The sequence below is a fragment of the Trichomycterus rosablanca genome, chromosome 20 (genome assembly GCF_030014385.1).
Source record: "Trichomycterus rosablanca isolate fTriRos1 chromosome 20, fTriRos1.hap1, whole genome shotgun sequence".
Lineage (NCBI taxonomy): Eukaryota > Metazoa > Chordata > Actinopteri > Siluriformes > Trichomycteridae > Trichomycterus > Trichomycterus rosablanca.
The window spans coordinates 22,362,856-22,383,538 of record NC_086007.1 but is presented as its reverse complement, the minus strand read 5'-3'; the positions used below and the strand labels follow the sequence as shown (position 1 = coordinate 22,383,538).

The window sequence follows — 20,683 nt, the reverse complement described above, 5'->3', positions numbered from 1 at the left end:
ATCAGAATACCCTCACAGAACATTAAAGGCTTTTATAGGAGAAACCCCAATGACCGGCTTGCTTGTCATGCTAATGACTGTTCATACTTTTGCCAGAATAGAACATATGAGGAAGATTAAAACTCTAAAAGCAGGAACACAAAAAGGATCTATACATGTGTTAGTCATTAATACCACTGATGTGCATTCAGACGTATTTGCATGCTGCTTTACAATACCGCGCTGCATTTTGGGTCAGTTCAAGACTTGATTGTCTAGCAGCAATTAATAATGTTCCGTTTGTTCCAGTTTCAGGGTTTGCTCGTATTTTCACTCCCTGGCGCCACGTTGTGGTACATTGAGGTCTCTCTCCTGGATCATATCTCTGGTAAACTCTTCAGCAGTTACCTCTGTGAGCAGGCTGGAAGTCAGAGGATGAACTGGAAGTCAGAGGTTCATGTGACTTTGATCCTCCTACTAAGCATCCCACTGAGCCCCCACTCCACCCAATTAAGCATTCAAAGGCAATTACCTGCTTGGTTTCCTTTGCGATTAAGGCTGGCTTCACAACCCCCTCATTAATGCAGGACCACGCAGCACATCCATTAGCAGCCATGAGAAATGGAACATCCTGCCCGAAACCTGTTCGGCAAACAACTGGAAAGCAGAAGTACTTATTTTAAAAATAAGCACATTACAAAAAGACGCATTCTTTAGCAGAATGGAAGTGATGAGGGAGAAAAAGCAACTTCTACTGCATGTTTAGGACATCTAGCAGAATTCTTGTCGTGATAAATCAGAAATTTTTATTAAAAAATCTGGCACACTCACAATAGATGTCAATAAATGTCAGTAAGAATTTTGGCAGAGGCTGTATGACATCTAAGTCATCTTAATGTGTAGTAAAAATATTCAAAAATAAATTATAAGGACCTATAAAGGTGAAGAATATGCATTTTAGTGAAGTCATTAACAAAAAGCAAATAAAACGCATTATGTACAAAATTATGTGGTCACAAATGTGACTTCTGAAACTAGCCCACCTGCAGTCGATATTGGCAGTATGGCTCAGATATGAAATCGTGTCCTTCTGCTTTTGCAAATTTGGCCAGATGGGGTATGGAGGCAGAGATGATTGTTGTGTCATTTCCTTTTAATTGACAGTCAGCTATGCCTTACTGATCATTAAACCGCTCCAGGTGGAAGTGTTTCTACATATCATGGTTTCTCTTTCATAGCTTGCCAGCTCCTCTGTCTGGCAAGCTGTTATTTCTCTAAAACTTTCTATGTTACGGGCTGTGAATGTGTCTTTCATTTATTACTTTGTTTATGTTATTTTGGCCACCCTTCTTACTGTGTTGGCCATTTTTGTTAGTGGAATTTTGGCCTCTCTATTGTTCTACCCTGGTTAAGCATCTTGCAGGTGTGGGGCTTCACCTTGCTCTTTAGTAGAAAAGCTTGACCCACCATGTTCCAGCCAAATAATTATGACTATATGAAGTGTCTGAATGACTGTGGCCAATCATGTGGCTTGATGAGGCTGGTGTAGTGGAACTCAAGTGGCCTGCACAAAGCCCTTTTGATGAGTTGGCTGTTTAAATAAGCATGTATTCCCAACAGAATCTTGTTGAAAGTCGGAGGGCGACTTCATATTAATGCACATGGATTGGGAATGGGATGTCGAACAAGCTCGTCAAGAGTCCAGATGCAATTGGCCATCTATTCTAAGATACATTATTTTTGAACATGAATGAACACTAGGACTACATTTTGTTATCCAAACCTCTGCAGTTAAATGTAAATGACTTTCTTTATTGAAACAGTATAAGTGTCTGTAACATTTAAACAGTAAGGTGATCAACCTTTATCATATAGGGTCAACATTTTAAATGCTCGTCTGAAGGCAATATTGTCACCTGCTTTTACAGCCCTGTAAAACCTGTGGAGATTTCAGATGAAGTAAAACGAGCACTGTAATCGCTAACAGTTTTACAGTTGGGAGAAGCTTGGAACTCTTCGAATTGTCTAATTCTCTGCATGAATGTTGAGTACTATGGAAACTGATTCTGTAAAGGCAAATACACAACATTATCTTTGATTTAAAGTATCCCTGTAGGCAGGGCTTTGGCCACCCCCCTCAGACATAGCCAATTTAAACAGGGATCCCAGCTGCAGTGGGCTAATAGACCCCTGCGCCACCCAAGTGCCCAACCTACCTTTTCATACAAATATAAGCATTCACATATTTTGTTTCATTAGTATTCTGTATTGTTGAAGCAATTTGTTTAATTAATACATAAATAAAACGCAGTGTAAAATGTATAGAGCTCCTTACAGCCACACTAGGACATTCAAAATTCTCACACTGCAAATTACAAAGATACTACAATTAGAGTATACTATAATTAAAAATTAGGAACATGCTACTAAGATGTGAATTATTTGCAATCTATTATCTGATGTGTGTTTTGATCCTGTCCCAAGTATTGCAGGAAAGGAATTCCTGAAAGTTGGTCAATTAAAACATCACATTTAAAACACTGACTGGACTGTACCATTTTCTATTGTTTGACTGTTTTCTGACTATTAATAAACAGAATACAGTTGGTACAAGATAGATATGATGCATTTTTTTCATGTGTGCATGTACAGTATGTCAGTCAAATTTACAAAATCAAGGTTTGACATTAACAGTAGATGGTTTTATTTTTATTTTTGCTTGGTTTTAATGAGTAACAGAGGTCAGAGGGATCAGCATGTTTTAGTTTTGCACTGACACAAATCAGTAGTGTCGGTGTGTGTGTGTGTTGACTGAAAGGTGTCATTGTTTATCGCACCACTGTATCACAAACTACCTAGCGCACAAGCGTGTATCTCCAGAAACAGTGTGTGTGCTTTTAAAATACTAATTTAGGTATTAAAACATATAGACATAATGTTATTAAGATTGTTCTTTGTTATTTACACCAACCAGCCACTTTATATTACTGCTCATTTGTAATTATCCAATTAACCAGCAGAGTGACGAATAAAATCATACAGGCACCGGTCATAATCGGTCAACGGTTAATGTTTACATCAAACGTATGTATGAGGTAAATCTAATTTGAGGTGTCTTTTGAACATGGTGTGGTTATTAGTGCCAGTCAGGCAGTTTTCAGTATGACAGATACTTCATCCAATGTTCTAAAGCTAAAAACATTCAGTCAGCAGCAGTTCTGTGGACCAAACAGAATCAAAAATGCCTTGTTGATAAGAGGACAGATGAAATCTCAACTCAGAAAACCACAATGCGCATGTGAGTGCAATTATATGTCAAAAGACCACATCGGGTTCTGCTCCCGTCAGCCAAGAATCTGAGGCTACAGTGTCGGGTTCACTAACAATGGACATGTACTAGTTGAAAAAACGATCTGGTCTGATAAATAAATCATGTCATAGCTACTTCTAGCATTATAATGCACCATAAAAGATAGCACAAGTTATTTTAAACTGGCTCCATGTATATAACAGTGTAATCAGTGGACTTCAATGTCCTCTCCAGTCATCAGATCTGAATTCACCAGAACGGCTTTGGGGTGTGGTAGAATGCGCAGTGCTTATGGCATAAAAAATAAACACTGTTCTGACACAGTACACAGTATTAGTTTGGTGTTTCTAATAAAGTAGCCATTACTTAAGATATAACTAAACAAAACATGTTTTTAATTCACATGTGTATTTTAATTGAATATATTCAATATAACATATTTTGCTATCCTTATTAGGCAACAATCGATTATTAGTGGCTAGTTTTTAAAGAAGTAAAATAGTTTTTGCCTCTGTGTACAGGTGACTGTTTCCTAGTATGCAAACTTCTGATTCTGGGAAGATGTATACAGGGCTGGAGGACATTAGAGCGTGACATTCTGTTAACCATCAACTTAACAGAATATCCAGAGCATCTAAAAACACTTTTTTTTTTTTTTTTGGGGGGGGGATCAAGATTATTAACCTTCCTAAATAATTGATACCGAAAGCAGTGCTAAAATCTAAATAAGGTGTTGAACTGTACTGGTACTTAGGTACCCTTAGAGTGTATTTGTATTAAAGCTTATGTAAATATAATGTGCTTTGCGATGGATGGGTGTACAGACGGGTCAGCTATCTCTAATGCCTCGTCTTGTGTCGCTCGTTGCAGACTTGCTCCTGATAACGCAATCTATGTTGTGATGCTGTCAATCCAGCTTATTCTTGGGCCCTTCCACAAGTCCTGTCTTATCACCACCTTCAGTGTTATACAGTGTATCACAAAAGTGAGTACACCCCTCACATTTCTGCAAATATTTTATTATATCTTTTCATGGGACAACACTATAGACATGAAACTTGGATATAACTTAGAGTAGTCAGTGTACAGCCTGTATAGCAGTGTAGATTTACTGTCTTCTGAAAATAACTCAACACACAGCCATTAATGTCTAAATGGCTGGCAACATAAGTGAGTACACCCCACAGTGAACATGTCCAAATTGTGCCCAAAGTGTCCATATTTTGTGTGACCACCATTATTATCCAGCACTGCCTTAACCCTCCTGGGCATGGAATTCACCAGAGCTGCACAGGTTGCTACTGGAATCCTCTTCCACTCCTCCATGATGACATCACGGAGCTGGTGGATGTTAGACACCTTGAACTCCTCCACCTTCCACTTGAGGATGCGCCACAGGTGCTCAATTGGGTTTAGTCCATCACATTTACCTTCAGCTTCCTCAGCAAGGCAGTTGTCATCTTGGAGGTTGTGTTTGGGGTCGTTATCCTGTTGGAAAACTGCCATGAGGCCCAGTTTTCGAAGGAAGGGGATCATGCTCTGTTTCAGAATGTCACAGTACATGTTGGAATTCATGTGTACCTCAATGAACTGCAGCTCCCCAGTGCCAGCAACACTCATGCAGCCCAAGACCATGATGCTACCACCACCATGCTTGACTGTAGGCAAGATACAGTTGTCTTGGTACTTCTCACCAGGGCGCCACCACACATGCTGGACACCATCTGAGCCAAACAAGTTCATCTTGGTCTCGTCAGACCACAGGGCATTCCAGTAATCCATGTTCTTGGACTGCTTGTCTTCAGCAAACTGTTTGCGGGCTTTCTTGTGCGTCAGCTTCCTTCTGGGATGACGACCATGCAGACCGAGTTGATGCAGTGTGCGGCGTATGGTCTGAGCACTGACAGGCTGACCTCCCACGTCTTCAACCTCTGCAGCAATGCTGGCAGCACTCATGTGTCTATTTTTTAAAGCCAACCTCTGGATATGACACCGAACACGTGGACTCAACTTCTTTGGTCGACCCTGGCGAAGCCTGTTCCGAGTGGAACCTGTCCTGGAAAACCGCTGTATGACCTTGGCCACCATGCTGTAGCTCAGTTTCAGGGTGTTAGCAATCTTCTTATAGCCCAGGCCATCTTTGTGGAGAGCAACAATTCTATTTCTCACATCCTCAGAGAGTTCTTTGCCATGAGGTGCCATGTTGAATATCCAGTGGCCAGTATGAGAGAATTGTACCCAAAACACCAAATTTAACAGCCCTGCTCCCCATTTACACCTGGGACCTTGACACATGACACCAGGGAGGGACAACGACACATTTGGGCACAATTTGGACATGTTCACTGTGGGGTGTACTCACTTATGTTGCCAGCTATTTAGACATTAATGGCTGTGTGTTGAGTTATTTTCAGAAGACAGTAAATCTACACTGCTATACAAGCTGTACACTGACTACTCTAAGTTATATCCAAGTTTCATGTCTATAGTGTTGTCCCATGAAAAGATATAATGAAATATTTGCAGAAATGTGAGGGGTGTACTCACTTTTGTGATACACTGTATGTGGGCACTGATCACATACCCAAAGCAACACTATTTACAGGACTTAATGTGGTTTAGTAGTTACATTTCTGTTCTGGCCATCTCGTAAACTTGCTCAGTGGTGATCATCTTCCTCAGTGAGATTTTCTGCAGTTTTCTGATGCACTTGTTCTTAAAAGCATGAATGTGTATTTCTTGCGTTTTCTTCAGTGTCCAGTGTCCATCAATATGTGGCTAATTTGTGTCCATTCGGTCAAAAGAGAATTTGTACGACTGGGCACTGATGCTGGTCAAGAAAGCTTCAATTGATGTTCCGGTTCATTCCACAGCTGGTCAATGAAGCTGAGGTCAGGACAAAGTGGCATAGGTCATGCTGGACCAAAAAATGGAAGCATATAATTTCCTTTGTATAAATAATTTGTTAGCATGTTAGCAATTGTTACGACTAAAACACATGAATTCACCAATTAAAAGGGGTGTCCCAATACTTTTGTCCATACAGTATATGTGGTTTGACATACTTTTCATAATATGTGATCATGTGATCATGTCAAATATGAACAGTAGGGGTAGTTACAAATTTTTGAATAGCTTTTTAGTCCATGTGTTTTTAAATGAGTTTTGTAGAATGAGCCTGATCTAGTGTGGTGCCAATTAATATAAAACCCAAAGTTTATCAATTATTACACAAGTAAACAGAAAAGCTTAACACTCAGTTCACGGTCATAATGTCTCGTCCCTCTTTTTAAGAACTTTCAGGTACCATCAGCCCCTGTCATCTGTCGTCAATGTGTTAATAGTTAATATAAATTAACTGCACCAGATTGAATTTCAGACACCAGTCATACCAGCAGGATGACATGATTTTGATGATCCTAGAACAGAAGGAAGAGGATGTGCCTCGTTTAGAGTGGACTCTGTCTCCTGCCCAGTGTCTCCACGCTTCTCTGCCTGTCCCTTAATGAATTCAGTCGCACATCTCTGTCCCTCAGTCAGCACATTAACCCCCGGCCGGAGGAGGCATCCTGACGGAAAGAAAGTCAATCCCTCTCTGGCCTCCAAGAGCAACATCAGGTTGACCTTTCAACCTCGTTTCCCCCTCCTCGTCGGCCTCTTTGCTCTGGTCTTGCTTCATCTGCATTTCAACACAGTGCCAGCGCATCGCTCGGACATCACTCATTCTCTCGTTCGTGCACTCACTCAATCACTCAGCCGTTCACTCGCTCATTCTTATCCGCTGTCTTCATCTCTCATTCGCTCACTCTCTCTCACACTCGCTTTCTGTCTTTCTTGTAGATCTTGTGGGGTATTTTTTGTTATTTTCTATCATTTCAGTGCATTTATCTACCGTTTATTTAGACACTTTGTACAAGTCAGCGTTGTGATGCAGCATTATGGTTCTGTTTTGACAAACTGTCCTCAATTTCCCAGTGTCACTAAGGTCCCTCTGATGAATGCACAATTTCTCGCATTGTCCTTACTGATCATATCAGAACCCCCATCCTCTAAGATGCTCTGCTTGTTTTTTTGTGTGTAAAAAGAAATATGATTGTAGTGCAGTTTATTGCTTATTCTTAATGTGAAACTGTTGTTCATGCTGCTTTCAGGTTGTCACGCCACTCTAATTCTATTCTAAATACTAGTATTTTGCTACTGCCGAGCTTTTGGATGTAGGATCATTGGATGTAGTCTGCCAACACTCCAGGACATCTACAACAGCAGAGTGCAGAGTACCAGACCTGAGGACCTAGGTTTGATTCTTGTCTCCTCTCAGGTGTTTCACACATTCTAGTTCTGTTTGTGTTTTGTTCTGTTCTTCCAGCTACCAAAAACATAACAAAAGCTGAACTGGTTACTCTATATGACCCCTAAGTGTATGGAAGCAAGTATTGAATCAAGGTGAGTGTGTGTACTGACCTGTTGAGGGTCTATCCCTGTCTTGCACTCAGTGTTTTGGTGGGACTCATTTTTCCTGGTGGTACTGTAAGTAATATTTAACTACATTCGAACTAATTAATACATAATTTGAATTTATTAAAGTTCAGATGCACATTACCACCATTGGTAAACTTTACAGTTTGACATTTATAATTATTCAATATATGCTTGTATTTTTAAATGAAGATAAAAACACTGATATGTTCCAGGTTTAAGATAACCAGTTCAAACCCAGGCAAAGTACAAGTTGCTGGTTATTTTTAATAAATTTTTATTAACATAAATAGGCACCAAGTAAGTTAAATAGATCACACCAATCACTGCAAGAATTGACTACTGTAATTCTCTGTATATTGGGATTAGTCAGTCTCTGTTGCGGCACTTGCAGGTAGTCCAGAATGCAGCAGCAAGGTTACTGACTAATACCAAGAAAAGAAACCATATGACACCAGTCCTTGCCTCACTACATTGGCTGCCTGTTCAGCACAGGATTCAGTTTAAAGTGCTTCTATTTTTTTTAAAGCGCTTAATGGTCAAGCCCCGGCTTATCTCAGTGGTATGCTTTCTCCCGCAACCACACAGCGATCTTTAAGATCAGCCACTCAGAACTTGTTGACTGTTCCTAGGGCTCGTTTGAAGCTAAAAGGTGATCGTGCATTTGCAGTTTATGCTCCGAGGCTATGGAACACTCTACCTCCTAATATTCGACAAGCACCTTCGGCCGCTGTTTTTAAATCACTCCTAAAAACATACCTTTATAAGCTGGCATTTGAACAGTGAGGAGCCGTGTTAATTTTAATTGTTTAGTCTATTTGTATTTGTTTTATTTTGTCTCTTACTCTGTATTTTTATTTGGTTCTTACTTTTTTAACATAATGTTGTGTTATGTATGCTTATTCGATGTACAGCACTTTGGTCAACGTAAGTTGTTTTAAGAGTGCTTTATAAATAAAATTTACTTACTTACTTACTTACTTACACCGCTGAGGGGGTAAATCCCACATTCCCACACACCGACACCCCATCTGCATGACCCCACACGACTGGGATACGATGCGACCGTACTTGTTCAGGATGACGTTATTAAGCGGTGCTGTGCTTGGCTGCCTTCTGTCTCCAGGAAGACTGAAATGTAATTGAGAGTCATTAATTTGTGGCCACGAGTACTGAAGCGAGGCGACGGGTTTGGGAAGAGGACGCATACTGTACACACCGCTTCACTCCTAGCTCCTTGCTGTTATTGCTGGAGACCCCCCACGTCTAACAAACCTTGACCAGGGACTGAACAGGGATAGGGACAGGGATGGGGACAGGTAAAACTAAAAGATACAATAAATGCTTACTAGTGCTTACATACTGATCCCACCAGTGTCCTGCTTGTCTAAATTCTTCATTATTTATAAGACCCCTCTTCTCTGGTAAAGGTGTCCAACTCAACATTTTCATGTATGGTCTCTTGCACACTGGTGGAAAATATTTTAGAATTCTTTTTTTATTTCTTACTATACCACAATGGTAAGTGTGTCCAATAATATCTACAAAAATCCAGCATGGATCAAGGTTTTCATTCCAGCTAGGTCATTACACAAGTGGAATTAGGTGTAGCTTCTTAGTGACCTAAATCCATGGTTATTTCCTCTTAGATTGCTGAGCGTAATTATACAGATTGTAATTTGGTCATCACTAGGGTTGGGCAGTACCGAAATACAAATAAAACAGCTGCATGTGGTTTGGGACAGAACAAAAATGGTAAATATTTTTTATTTATTTCAAGCCCAATTGTTACTTTTGGGAACAGTCAGTGTATTTTAGACAGGTTTATTAAATAAATCAGAGCAAATGACGATGCAAACTGGAGTGGTTTTAATTGGGGTATACAATCATTTTGGTACTTGGTGATTTAAAATACTCTAAAAGGATACAGATACTCTAAGTTTGTGCTCTAGGTGTAATGTAAACCCATTCTAGTGATGGCAACTGTCAAAGTATGAATCTGAACAGCATAGATAAAAAAAAGGGAATGGAGCAGGTAGTGGGCACACAGGTTCACAGCTCTACTCATAAAGTGTTTCGCCGCTTTATGACCCACTTGCTCAACATCATGCCTCCAGAACTGGGATATTACCTGAGATAAGGCAAGAAAGCGCCGGGCTCGGCACCAACCTGACCTCTCCCTAGACTGTACACACACACACACACACACACACACACACACACACACACACACAGAAGGAAATACAAAGTCTACCAACACAGCCATTTCAGGAGGGTGTTTTCAGACCCCCCAGGGCTTTCTAAAATGGCATTTAAAGCCAAGCACTGGTGCACTGTAGTTATGCGTTTTATTTGCCCAGCCACCTGCTAAAACAAGCTCCCTCTCGCAGAACCAATGACCCAGTACTGCTCGAAACGTTTGGGAACATAGAGCAAGATTTTAAGATTCTTCTTTTTTTTTCTTGCCCAAATCAAGAGCGTGTAAAAGAGGTACCACAAAGCTTTTGTCACTTGTTGATTCTATAAATCACGTCTTGGTGATAAGCTAATTGCCTTATCCTTGACGGCAGCTCACAGAGTAAGCAATAAAGAGGCCGGATTATAAGACGGAGGACCATAAAGAGATAGGCTAAGATTGCTGAGTGTGGGAGAGAGAGGAGGAAAGAGACAAACCAGAGAAATAATGAAATAACATTTGTAGACAGTTAGACTTGTCATTCTTAGGATTGTTAAAAAACTGGAATATTAAAATGGATTATTTTGTCAATAGCTGAGTTTGAATTGAGCAGCTATATGAATAAACGTTGACAGCGCTCATTCTGTTTACAGTCTATAGGGTAAAGGTTGTGAAGGTTGTAGAGCTAGAAATTTGCCCCAGTGAAAAAAAGGTGTGCTAAAGAACATACAGTCTTATATATCAAGATTAATTCTAATTCTGGATTCTAATAAATAAACCTGAAACCTGACCTGACCAGAATTCTTTTTTTAATTCTAAATCCATTTAGGGTTTAAATATTTCCCAGACCTAATACACCACCCTACATTTTTATTCCATTATAATTACTGTAAAGAAAGACATATAATACAAGATATTAGCTAGGTTATTTTCTCCATTAAAAAATCAATGTGATAATGTGAGACCTTATAAGACCTTAATAAGAGCTTAAACTCATCAGCATCAGCCTAACAGAATGAAGTAGAAAAAAATTAATAATTTTTTTTTAAATATATAAAAAAGGCAAAAAATTGACAAAAATCTACCTGCCTATAATATCCTATTACACCATCAGTATCTCTAGTGACCCAAAATAAGGTCCTGACCCCAATGTTGACAACCACTGCACTGGCGTTTACAACAACTACTTAACTAGCCCTACCATTCCATTTTGAGTGCTATAAATAGCCCACAAAGATAAATCATTAATTCAACATCAGCAAACGCCTCAACAACGACAGTAAATCCAGAGTCTGATCCTCAGACACCGGAAAGTCGAAGGTAGACACCGGGACAGGTGAACTGTCCATACCTAAAGAGGGTAGGTAAAGTACCCAAAGGTACCAACAATACCTGTAGTACTGTACTATGTAGCACTATATCAGCCAACTAATACTGTGCATCTTCTTTCTATGAACTTAGTGTGAGCTTAGTCTTTATTTCTCCAGGTTGAAATGGGTCTCTTTCCATAGATTTTCAACTGGATGTAAGTCACTTGATTGGCAAGGTCATGCAAGAACCTTTACCTTGTTTTTACAAATCAGTATTAAGTCAGCTCGGCTTTGTGGTCACATGTAGTTTCTAAAGTGTCCCAGTACATCAGTATGTGAGTGTAGAAACTAAGATAACTATCCAGTGGCCTGCACAGATTCCTGACCTCAGCACCACTGAACAGCTCTGGAATAAACTGGAACATCAATTAAGACTTCTAAAACCAAATCAGTTCTCATTCATACAAATGCTCTTTTCACTCAATGGACACAAATTCCCACAGACATACTTCAAGGTTTTGTGAGAAGCCTTCGCAGAAGAGAGACTGTTCTTATAGCAGAATGGATCACATAGAGGTCACTCTTTAAATACCATTTGTGTTGAATTGGGAATTCCAACAAGCTCATGGTCAGGTGTCCAAATCATTTTGGCCATAAGATGTATGTGGCTATATGAATCTTTTTACTATATTATGTACAGTAGATGAAAATACAATTTTATTTAATATGTAATCTAGCTTTACTTGCAGGTATTTTATAAAGGAATGTACTTAACATTATTACTGTATATTAAACAATAAAAACATTCATTTGTTAGTATATTTAGAATTTGAAGTATATTTATGTACATGAGGAAACTGATTTTTACAGGTTACCGCACAGTAACAACTCATTTCCAATTAAAGGTCTGTATAAAGGGCAGTGACACATACAGATCCAGTGTGAACCTGTTCAGCGTGACTGCCTCAGCCATTTCCTGCTCACCACTGCTGAGGCCCATGGTTCCCAACCAGTTCAGAGCAAATCCATTAGAACAAAACGCTCTCGGGGACAGCAGGGTAGATCGGGCATGACGTTTAAGAGCTAATTGCCCAAACGTCCCTGTGCAAGGACAAACTTTAAAGAACAACGAGTGCAATAAGCGCAATCGAGAACATGTCTCAACCATCAAATCACTGAGATCATGTTTGTATTGCACATTCCTACAGGTCATAAAAACTGCTTTAGAAATGACAAATCGAAAAAGTCCCTGGCCAGCGATACTGGAAGCAACATTTCTTTAAAAGGAACTTGAGCGTCCTCAATTTTCCACCCCTTCCCACCTATTCGACCCACTCTTACCTTAAGCTACCATTTCCTTCTGTCTTTTTTTTCCCTCAACCCCTATAAATAAGAGGAACTGGGTAATCTTTAACTCTCTTTAGGCTGAGGCTGATTCTGACAGGGTGAAAATAAAGAATTATTACGGCTCCTTGTGACAGCAAGAATGTTCTCACCACTGCACTCAGTCTACAAAATATCTTTGGATTGGAACAGTAACATGTAGCTGCCAATGAAAATAAGAATCCTGTCTTTCCATACCTTTTGTAATCAAAATGTTTAAGGCCATCATACAATACTTAACTGAGTGTGCAGAGCTTTACTTTACAATGACTGTGCTATTATAAAATTATGTTTTTGCAAAACAACGACAAAAAATTATAGAAAAACACAGTTCAAGTCTTAGAATTACATAAAATAATATTATATTAAAATGAATAAAGATTTAATGTAGTGGTGCTATCTGTCCCTTTAAATACAGTATAATCAGAAAGAGTTTTTGAACATCCAGGTCAGACAAGGCCCCACCATCATTAAAACTGAATAGTGTGTATAACCTTTTTTAATGTTCTAATTAAAGCTTACCAACAATTACTGACATGGCGTCATGTTCTCTTTGGGGTCTTTTTTACAGTTCACAAAATATCCTTTTTTATAATCAGTTTGATGACCTAATTTTATGGTTACTGCAGTTAAACAATTTTTACACTGATGTTGTGTTCCTAATTTAGACACTTCTGTATGGAGTCTCAAAGACCACAGCTAGAATACACGACTAATACCAATAGATTTTTATATGTTTTTGTTTCTGTCTGGGGTTGTCAGAGTACACACACACACACACACACCCACACACACACACACACACCCACACAACCCTTTACAAAATCCCACCTCGCTCTCTCCAATTAATTTAGTTCATTAATTTTCGTTAGTTCGTTAATTTTGAACTCAGTGTAATTCTATTTTACCTAAACAACACTGAGGTCTCTAGGACCACAAAGTAGTAACGTCGTAGTAACGTCGTCGTACTACGAACTATCTAAACATCATGCCAAAAATATAAATAATAGTAGTAATAATAATAATAGCAATACTAATACAGCTATTGATTTAATTTAAATCAGCCAGAAGTGGACACTTTTTTGTCAAAACCTTTCAAAAAACATTTGTACTTTTTACAAGCCAATTTGCAACACTAAGCAATCACAGTCACAATACTTCATGATTTATAATAATGATAATAATTAATAATAAGTATTATTCATACATTAATAAACAAATAAAAGATTAAAAATTCTGCTTATTCTGCTTTTAGTGTATAAACTTTATATAACGAAAATAAACTCAATCATTTGTATTTCTTTTTCCATCATGTGCAGTATGTATAGTTTTAGTGAGTATTTTTTGTACTGGTGCAGGTTGTGGGACAAATGGGTATAAAGTGAGTGGCTAAATAAGATTCTTGTCTGTAAAAGACAATGCCAAATAAAGACTGCAAAGCTTCTTCCCGAGTAATGAACTTGTAAAAGCACCGCAGAGATAAAAACATGTTTCAGTACATCTTATCATGGCTGGGCTATAAAAGACAAGAGTCCTGATCATTATGTAGCTTACTGAATTGACATAGTTCTGTTCTGAAAGTTAACATTGCTGTTAAAGGACATTTATGTGTGCATTTAAACATCACATATAACATCTAACTATGCATTTTATGTGATTTTGACATCATTGTATATATGGCTACAGACTAACAGTTTGAGGTGTGATTGGGAACAGCAGCCATTTGTGTTTTTACTATTACTGACCACTTAAATGTCCACTTAAATTCAATGGGTTGAATTTCTTAATAATAATAATAATAATAATAATCACTTTAAAATGAAACATAGCATATTTTTCTACCTGTTATTCAGAATGTTGATAATGCGCCATTGGACGTTCAGATACACAGCACTAGCCTTTCACATGCTAAGGTTTCCCCCTGGTGGTCAATATTAATTATAGCAGCCTGGCACAAGCCTCCATTCCACAATTCCTGTCCTTTTTAATGTCCAACATTAAATGGCCAAAACAATGTCGACACCAACAGCTTGTGTTCACCAGTTTTTACCACTAAGTGGAGCGAATGTAATTTGAATAAAATCTGTCTTCAAGCAAAAGCTATATTGTCTTTCCCCGACATAATTTTAAAATGATCGAATCAAGTGTAGCAAGTGTCCAAACTACAGGACTTCTGTAAAGGCCAGTTCCAAAAAAAATGGGAGACAAAATGCAAACAAAAACATAAAGCTGTAATTCGTGAACAGTTTTGCTTGTATTTTTTTTTTTAAATAGCACTAAAAAAGTTTAAATATACACTAGCTGCTAATTTCTAATTGCATTTTTTATGAACAAGGATCGAGCCAAATTAGGCACCTTGAGAAAAAAAAAAAAGAGTGTGAACAAATAATTCAACAGTTATCAATTCATGATAATTCGTCCACTTGGTCAGCAAGCTGTCTCCATCTGTCCCTGTCCAGTAAGTACCTCATTTCACATTATTTCTCTGTCTTTCAAGTCGCTCTGAAAGGTATTCCACCGGGTCGTCCAGGGTCTCCCTCTGCCTCTCTTGCCCAGTCAAATATCATCTTCTCCGTGCAATAATGTCACAAAGATTCTAAGCATTTCTGTTCTGCAGTCCATAACATTATTAAAAGATTTAAACAATCCCGAAAAATGTATGGTGTGTAACTTGCTATCTGTGAAGGCAGCAATTATGCTAACTACAACAATTGGAGAACACATCTTCAGTTCCCCAGTTAAAAACTGTTGGTCAAAGAATTTTTTTCTGTAGATTTTGTAGTCTATAGCATTACTGATGGATCAACGGGCATAGACTTGTTATTGTACCACATTCCTTATTACCAACTCAATTTGCTTTAAACATTAGACATCCTCCGTGAGAACATGTATGCTTTTCCCATTTCCTTTTGAATTTCCCGTAACTCCCAATAACACGAAGGTGTAGTGACGGCTTTTAAATACCCCAACGTGCATGCGGACGAGGGTCACCCTGCAAATGATTGGTGCCCTCTCTAGGCTGGTGTTAATAAAAATGGCTGATAACAAAACAGTCCGTTTATAGTTGTTGCACACACTACTATCTTCCAAACTTTAAGTTATATGAATTTCGTTTTCAAATCCAGGTTCATTTTGCTTCATGGCTTCACAATTCATGAAGCCATGCATGAGGTGGAAGTTTGTAAAGCACACAGCCAGTGGACTCTAGCGCAATGAAAAGCCCTGACCTTAAGCCCATCCAGCGTTAGCTGTGGAGCTGCAATCGACTCTCAAACCACTTGTGGTTAAAAGAAAGTGAATTACAGGTCATGTTTCCAAATCGAAAAGCTTCCCAGAGATGTGGAGGCAGTTACAGTAAAGGCTCTTGGTTTTAAAATTATATGCTTAGATGTCTTTCAGAATACAGGAATATATTCAATTTTTTTTATCTCACTAGTGTGATGAATCTTTATTTTCAAATGTAACTTTATTGTATCTCTTTATTTTAATAAAGAAAAACAGCACTTTGCATTGATTACACATTTTATTGACTGACGAACATAGCCTGCTTCATGTGGAGTACCTGAGAGGGTACGGTAAAATGAAGCGTGTGTGTTTCACAGGTCTAGCAACAAAAACAGTGTGAAATAACCAGACAAGCCAAATACGGGTCAAATACTGTCAGCAGGGAAAAACAGAGGGAAAAAATGTAAAAATTATAGAAAGAAGCTCAGGAAGACACAAGAGGAGCCAAAGAACGTTGTGCAACTTTTTTCCAGTCTTGTGCGTTCAAGTCAGTTTACATTCTGCCAACTTGTACATTAAAGAAATAAAAAAATGAAGCAATAGCACTTTTAGTATACATTACATTATTTGATTACATTCTTTTCTAGTCACAGTGTAAAACATTTTAAACAAAAAAGCACTTTTACAAAACTCCATCACTGCATCCAGAACACTCCTACGTCCTAACAGCTGAAATGAAACTAAGATCTCATTTGAGTTTAGATCAGGAAAATGAGATTGAACACCTTATATATAGAATATTTTCATTTTCCTCCTCCTCATGGTAGTCATGGTACAGCTATGATAAATGGTGCACATTCTAATGGCTTGGCAGCATGGCAAAAAAACACAAGATGCTTTGTAGCATTGCCTAATTTAATCAAACATTCCTCCTGTCTGTACAACTTCTGGGCATGAACGATCCAAAACGAAAAACTCTCCCGATAAACATGGGGTTCCTACTGAAAAGCAACCTAACTGCAACATACACATGATTAGTAATGGTATACGGTCCATGCAGATACACACAGTCAGCATAGACATGGTATGGCCGTTTAATATTGGTAGCGTGTGGAGACAGGACATCGGCCACTAGTGCATCTCGGTCCACGTTGAAAAAGAACATTCTACTACAACGGTGGGGCTTCAGCCCGATTTGAACAGGAGAATTGCCACCTGGCCCAAGTAGAAGTAGATGAAGTGCTTGGTCTCATGGGTGACATAGCTGCCGAAGTTCCGTCCCACGATGCAATGCCATGTTGGGTTATACTTTTTGTCAAACTCCTGTCAAAAAGAATTATGAACACTTATGATCATGAGTTTACTTGAATTCCTCTAGAAATACTGCAACTGAACAGATTCTTTTTTTATTATTAAACATTAGAATGAGAATTCTTTGCATTTAGGCATTTCGGCCACATCCACTTGTCGTAGATGATTAAATTGGTTTTATTGTTGGTTTAATAATAAATGTCAAGATGATTAAAGATTTTTTTCTACATAAAGCAAGAGCCGAGTTTAAAAATCAGGTCTGTTGGAGTGGAACGATATAAAAACGTGCAGTGCTGAGGAAGACGGACGCTACCTTTTTAATGTACGCTGCAATGTCCTTCTCTATGTTGTACTTCTCCATGGCCTGTGTTGCACAGTCAACGGCATCCTGCTGCATGTCCTCGGACATGTCAGCATTCTTGATCACTGCCTTCCTGTCAGTCATGGTACTTGAAAGAAAGACAAAAGTGTTCAAGCCATCAATTCAACCTCAAGACTAACTGAGTGTTAGCTTCAGACCCTTACTCCTCCTCCACCAAATGTTACAGCTTGTACACATTTAAGCAGATTTTTTAAACAGCTGCCAAATCCAGATTCATTTTATTAATCAGACTGGCCGGGTGAAGCAAGACTTAGATACAGATACAGAAAATGCACTTCAGTTGCTTATTGGCAAATGAAGGTGTGCTTTTCACCATTCCAGCCACGCTTGATACAGTGCATTTAGATCTAACACGTGTGTACACTTCAGCACTTAGTGGTCCTGTGAACTTGTGTGACCCAAGCTGAGCTCATGTTGCTCCTGGATGTTTTCACCTCCGAGAGCATGGTTTGAATCTTAGTGGCGCTATTGATCAGCCAGATATCTACACAGACATGATCGAGTAAATCTGAGTGGCTGAAGCCCCGCCATGGATTGGAGCCCTGCCCAGGGTATTCCTGCTTTGAAACAGCTCCAGCTTCGCCGTTTGACGCTAGCAGCATGAATGGTTTAAATAGAGAAGCCTTTCCTAGGCAGGTTGTAGGTGCCTCGAACGGTGCCAGCAGAACTCTCGGCACACTGCAGGATCTGGTTTGTAATGGTAATTCAGGAATACTTTATAGCCAAAGAGAGAATAAAGGAGATTCTGCATGAGTGGTTCAGTTCAGTGATTTCAGTGTTCACATCCTGCTGCTTTCCCAACACTCAGCTATAATAAAGTCAGTGCAGCCTCAGAGGAATGGCAGCTAAAGGAAATGATATCATGTGAATAAAACATCTCATAGTGTTAGATTGAGAATGAGAGCAAAAAGAAATTACCATGTACTGTATTCATTTTGCTAGTAGACAATTAAAACATTTTGGGTGATTTGTGGGAATACTTCAGTATAACTTGTTAAATCACCACCACTTGCTTGTGACCCAATCTCAAAATGATTTACACAGGATCTCCATTCAAAATACTTTTCATACATAAATACATTACTGATGTTAAACTAAAGCCAGGCAAATTAGTATTTGCCAACAAGGACCATCAGGGAACAAGTGCAAATTTGCACAGATGAGTTTCCAAACCACTTTGTTTGAAGAAAATATAAACAAAATATTGGGAAAAAATACCCAATGGGAAATTGTTAAAGGTAAAACTACCCCATTCTAGCTATTTTAGTAGCAATGGCAGTATAAACGTGGTGTGGGCAGTATAATGGCACAGCTTGTAAAGTGGGTGCTGCACAGCAACATTGTTTTTGAGGTCCTGATATCAAACCTGATTCCAGTCATTATCTCTGATAAGTTTCTCCCCGTGTCCGTGTGTCCGTGTGTCCGTGTGCTGCTCGAGTCTTTGTCCACCCCCACAAAAAGGTCAGCTGCCAACACTAAATTGTGTGTCCTTAGGTGAAAGTAAATGAGTGAAAATGTCACTCGTCGATCAAGTAGTGTCCGTGAAGTGTTTCTGGATGGCGCCAGACCAACTGCAGCCCTGCTGGAACTAATATGTTAGTTAAAATAAATGATGCATAACTAGATGTTTATTGATGAGTACAGCTGATCACAAGGCTATCTGACTGCCTCTTTAAATAGACTTGTACACAATGTGGCTAAAAGTATTGGTTGGCTTGTGGCTATAACAGACTCCAGACTTTTCCCAATCTTCAGGAAAGGCTTTATGGACCTCGCTTTGGGTAGAAGGGCAGTCATGCTGGAACAGGAACAATTTTTCTCATGTATGAAGTTAATTTACACCTGTTAGCAATGGGTGTGGCTGAAACACCTAAACTTAACCCTTAGAATAGGATATCCACATACTTTTGACCCTACATTATATAAATTATATATTTATTTATTTATATATAAATAAATTATAGTTCATTTCCCTAAGGTGATCAATAAAGTCTTATCTTATCATTGTATAGTTCAGGAAGTATGAATTGAAGAATAATTACGGGATTTGGGTAAAATATTCAAACTAAAATATTGAGTTTAGTTGAGTGAAAATTAAAACATGGGCAAGTCTCGAATGCAACCTATTAAGACACAAAGGGCACTACATTGGATGTGAAATACTGGCCTGTACACCCTATCTAGTGCACTTCTTCAGTAGGGAAAAAGCAATTTGGGATCGAGCCCGTGAAAACCCCCCGCGTCATAGATTACGTTTTACTGTCGAGTGTTTACCTCATGATTTACGAATCTATTAATTTAGCTCTTCATTTACTATCAAATCCATATAATGCATGTATACAAATAAAAACAAGCGCATCTGATTGACTAAGCATTTCGGTGTGTAGTAACCAAATGTTTGGAATAAAAGGTTTAGCCGAGCCGCTATCAACCAAATGAGCAGAAACTATTTAGACGTTTGAGTAAAAGCTGATCGCGCTGTCCTTCTGGACATCACCTCAAAGTCAAATCTCACTAATGACCAGCTCTGACATTCATCTCTTATAAAAACTACATACAAACTGTTAGCGTGTCTTAGCTGGCTGGTTAAATCCGCCTAATTGTTTCATTCATTCACACAAGATGAATGAATGAGTGAAACTAACCGCGTCACTCACCTTCAACAGCTGCTTAAGCAATTCTTCAGTAATCCACAACAGTTCGAGTTCGGATGTTTGAACGATTCTGAGCTGCTGGTTGAATTCGGTGTGTATAAAGCACGACGGTTCTTTACTCGGTTCTCCTGCACCGACTGCGCTTTCTATTCGCTGCAGATCCGCCTCTGCTTCTCTGTGCGCATTTTCCTCCTGCGTGCCTGTGCCAGCATCTTATTTCTACCCACAATGCATCATGCACGCCTGGCTTCTGATCGCAGCCTGGAAACCGCTTCTTAATACCTACAGCGACATTACGAACACAGAAGAGCAGAACTATGTGGACGCTTAAGCACGAGTTTGATATAGAATAGATGTTCTTCTTATTCTAAATCCAAGGGTATGAAAATGGGCTTGTCCTTCCAAACACACATCTATGCGACTGTTAAAGAAGATGATACTTTATCTGTCATATTTACAGTACATATACAGTACATA

At 38.9% G+C, this 20,683-nt stretch overlaps 1 protein-coding gene across 1 annotated transcript; it reads right to left on the bottom strand.

The window, feature by feature from the left end:
• Nucleotides 1–16,138: 16,138 nt before the first annotated feature.
• Nucleotides 16,139–20,395, bottom strand: dynll2a (dynein, light chain, LC8-type 2a). The gene is made up of 3 exons (XM_063016363.1): nt 20,210–20,395; nt 17,484–17,619; nt 16,139–17,182 (listed from the first exon to the last, which is right to left on the bottom strand). The coding sequence occupies exons 2-3, from the start codon at nt 17,613–17,615 to the stop codon at nt 17,045–17,047; spliced, it is 270 nt and encodes an 89-aa protein (XP_062872433.1). The 5' UTR covers nt 17,616–17,619; nt 20,210–20,395; the 3' UTR covers nt 16,139–17,044.
• Nucleotides 20,396–20,683: the final 288 nt, after the last annotated feature.

What these genes read in the sequence shown, in the direction of transcription:
- dynll2a (XM_063016363.1), bottom strand. Translation starts at nt 17,615, where the DNA reads ATGACTGACAGGAAGGCAGTGATCAAGAATGCTGACATGTCCGAGGAC. An exon ending in TTGCAGCGTACATTAAAAAG is followed by an intron (nt 17,183 to 17,483) that starts GTAGCGTCCGTC and finishes TCTTTTTGACAG; the next exon opens with GAGTTTGACAAAAAGTATAA.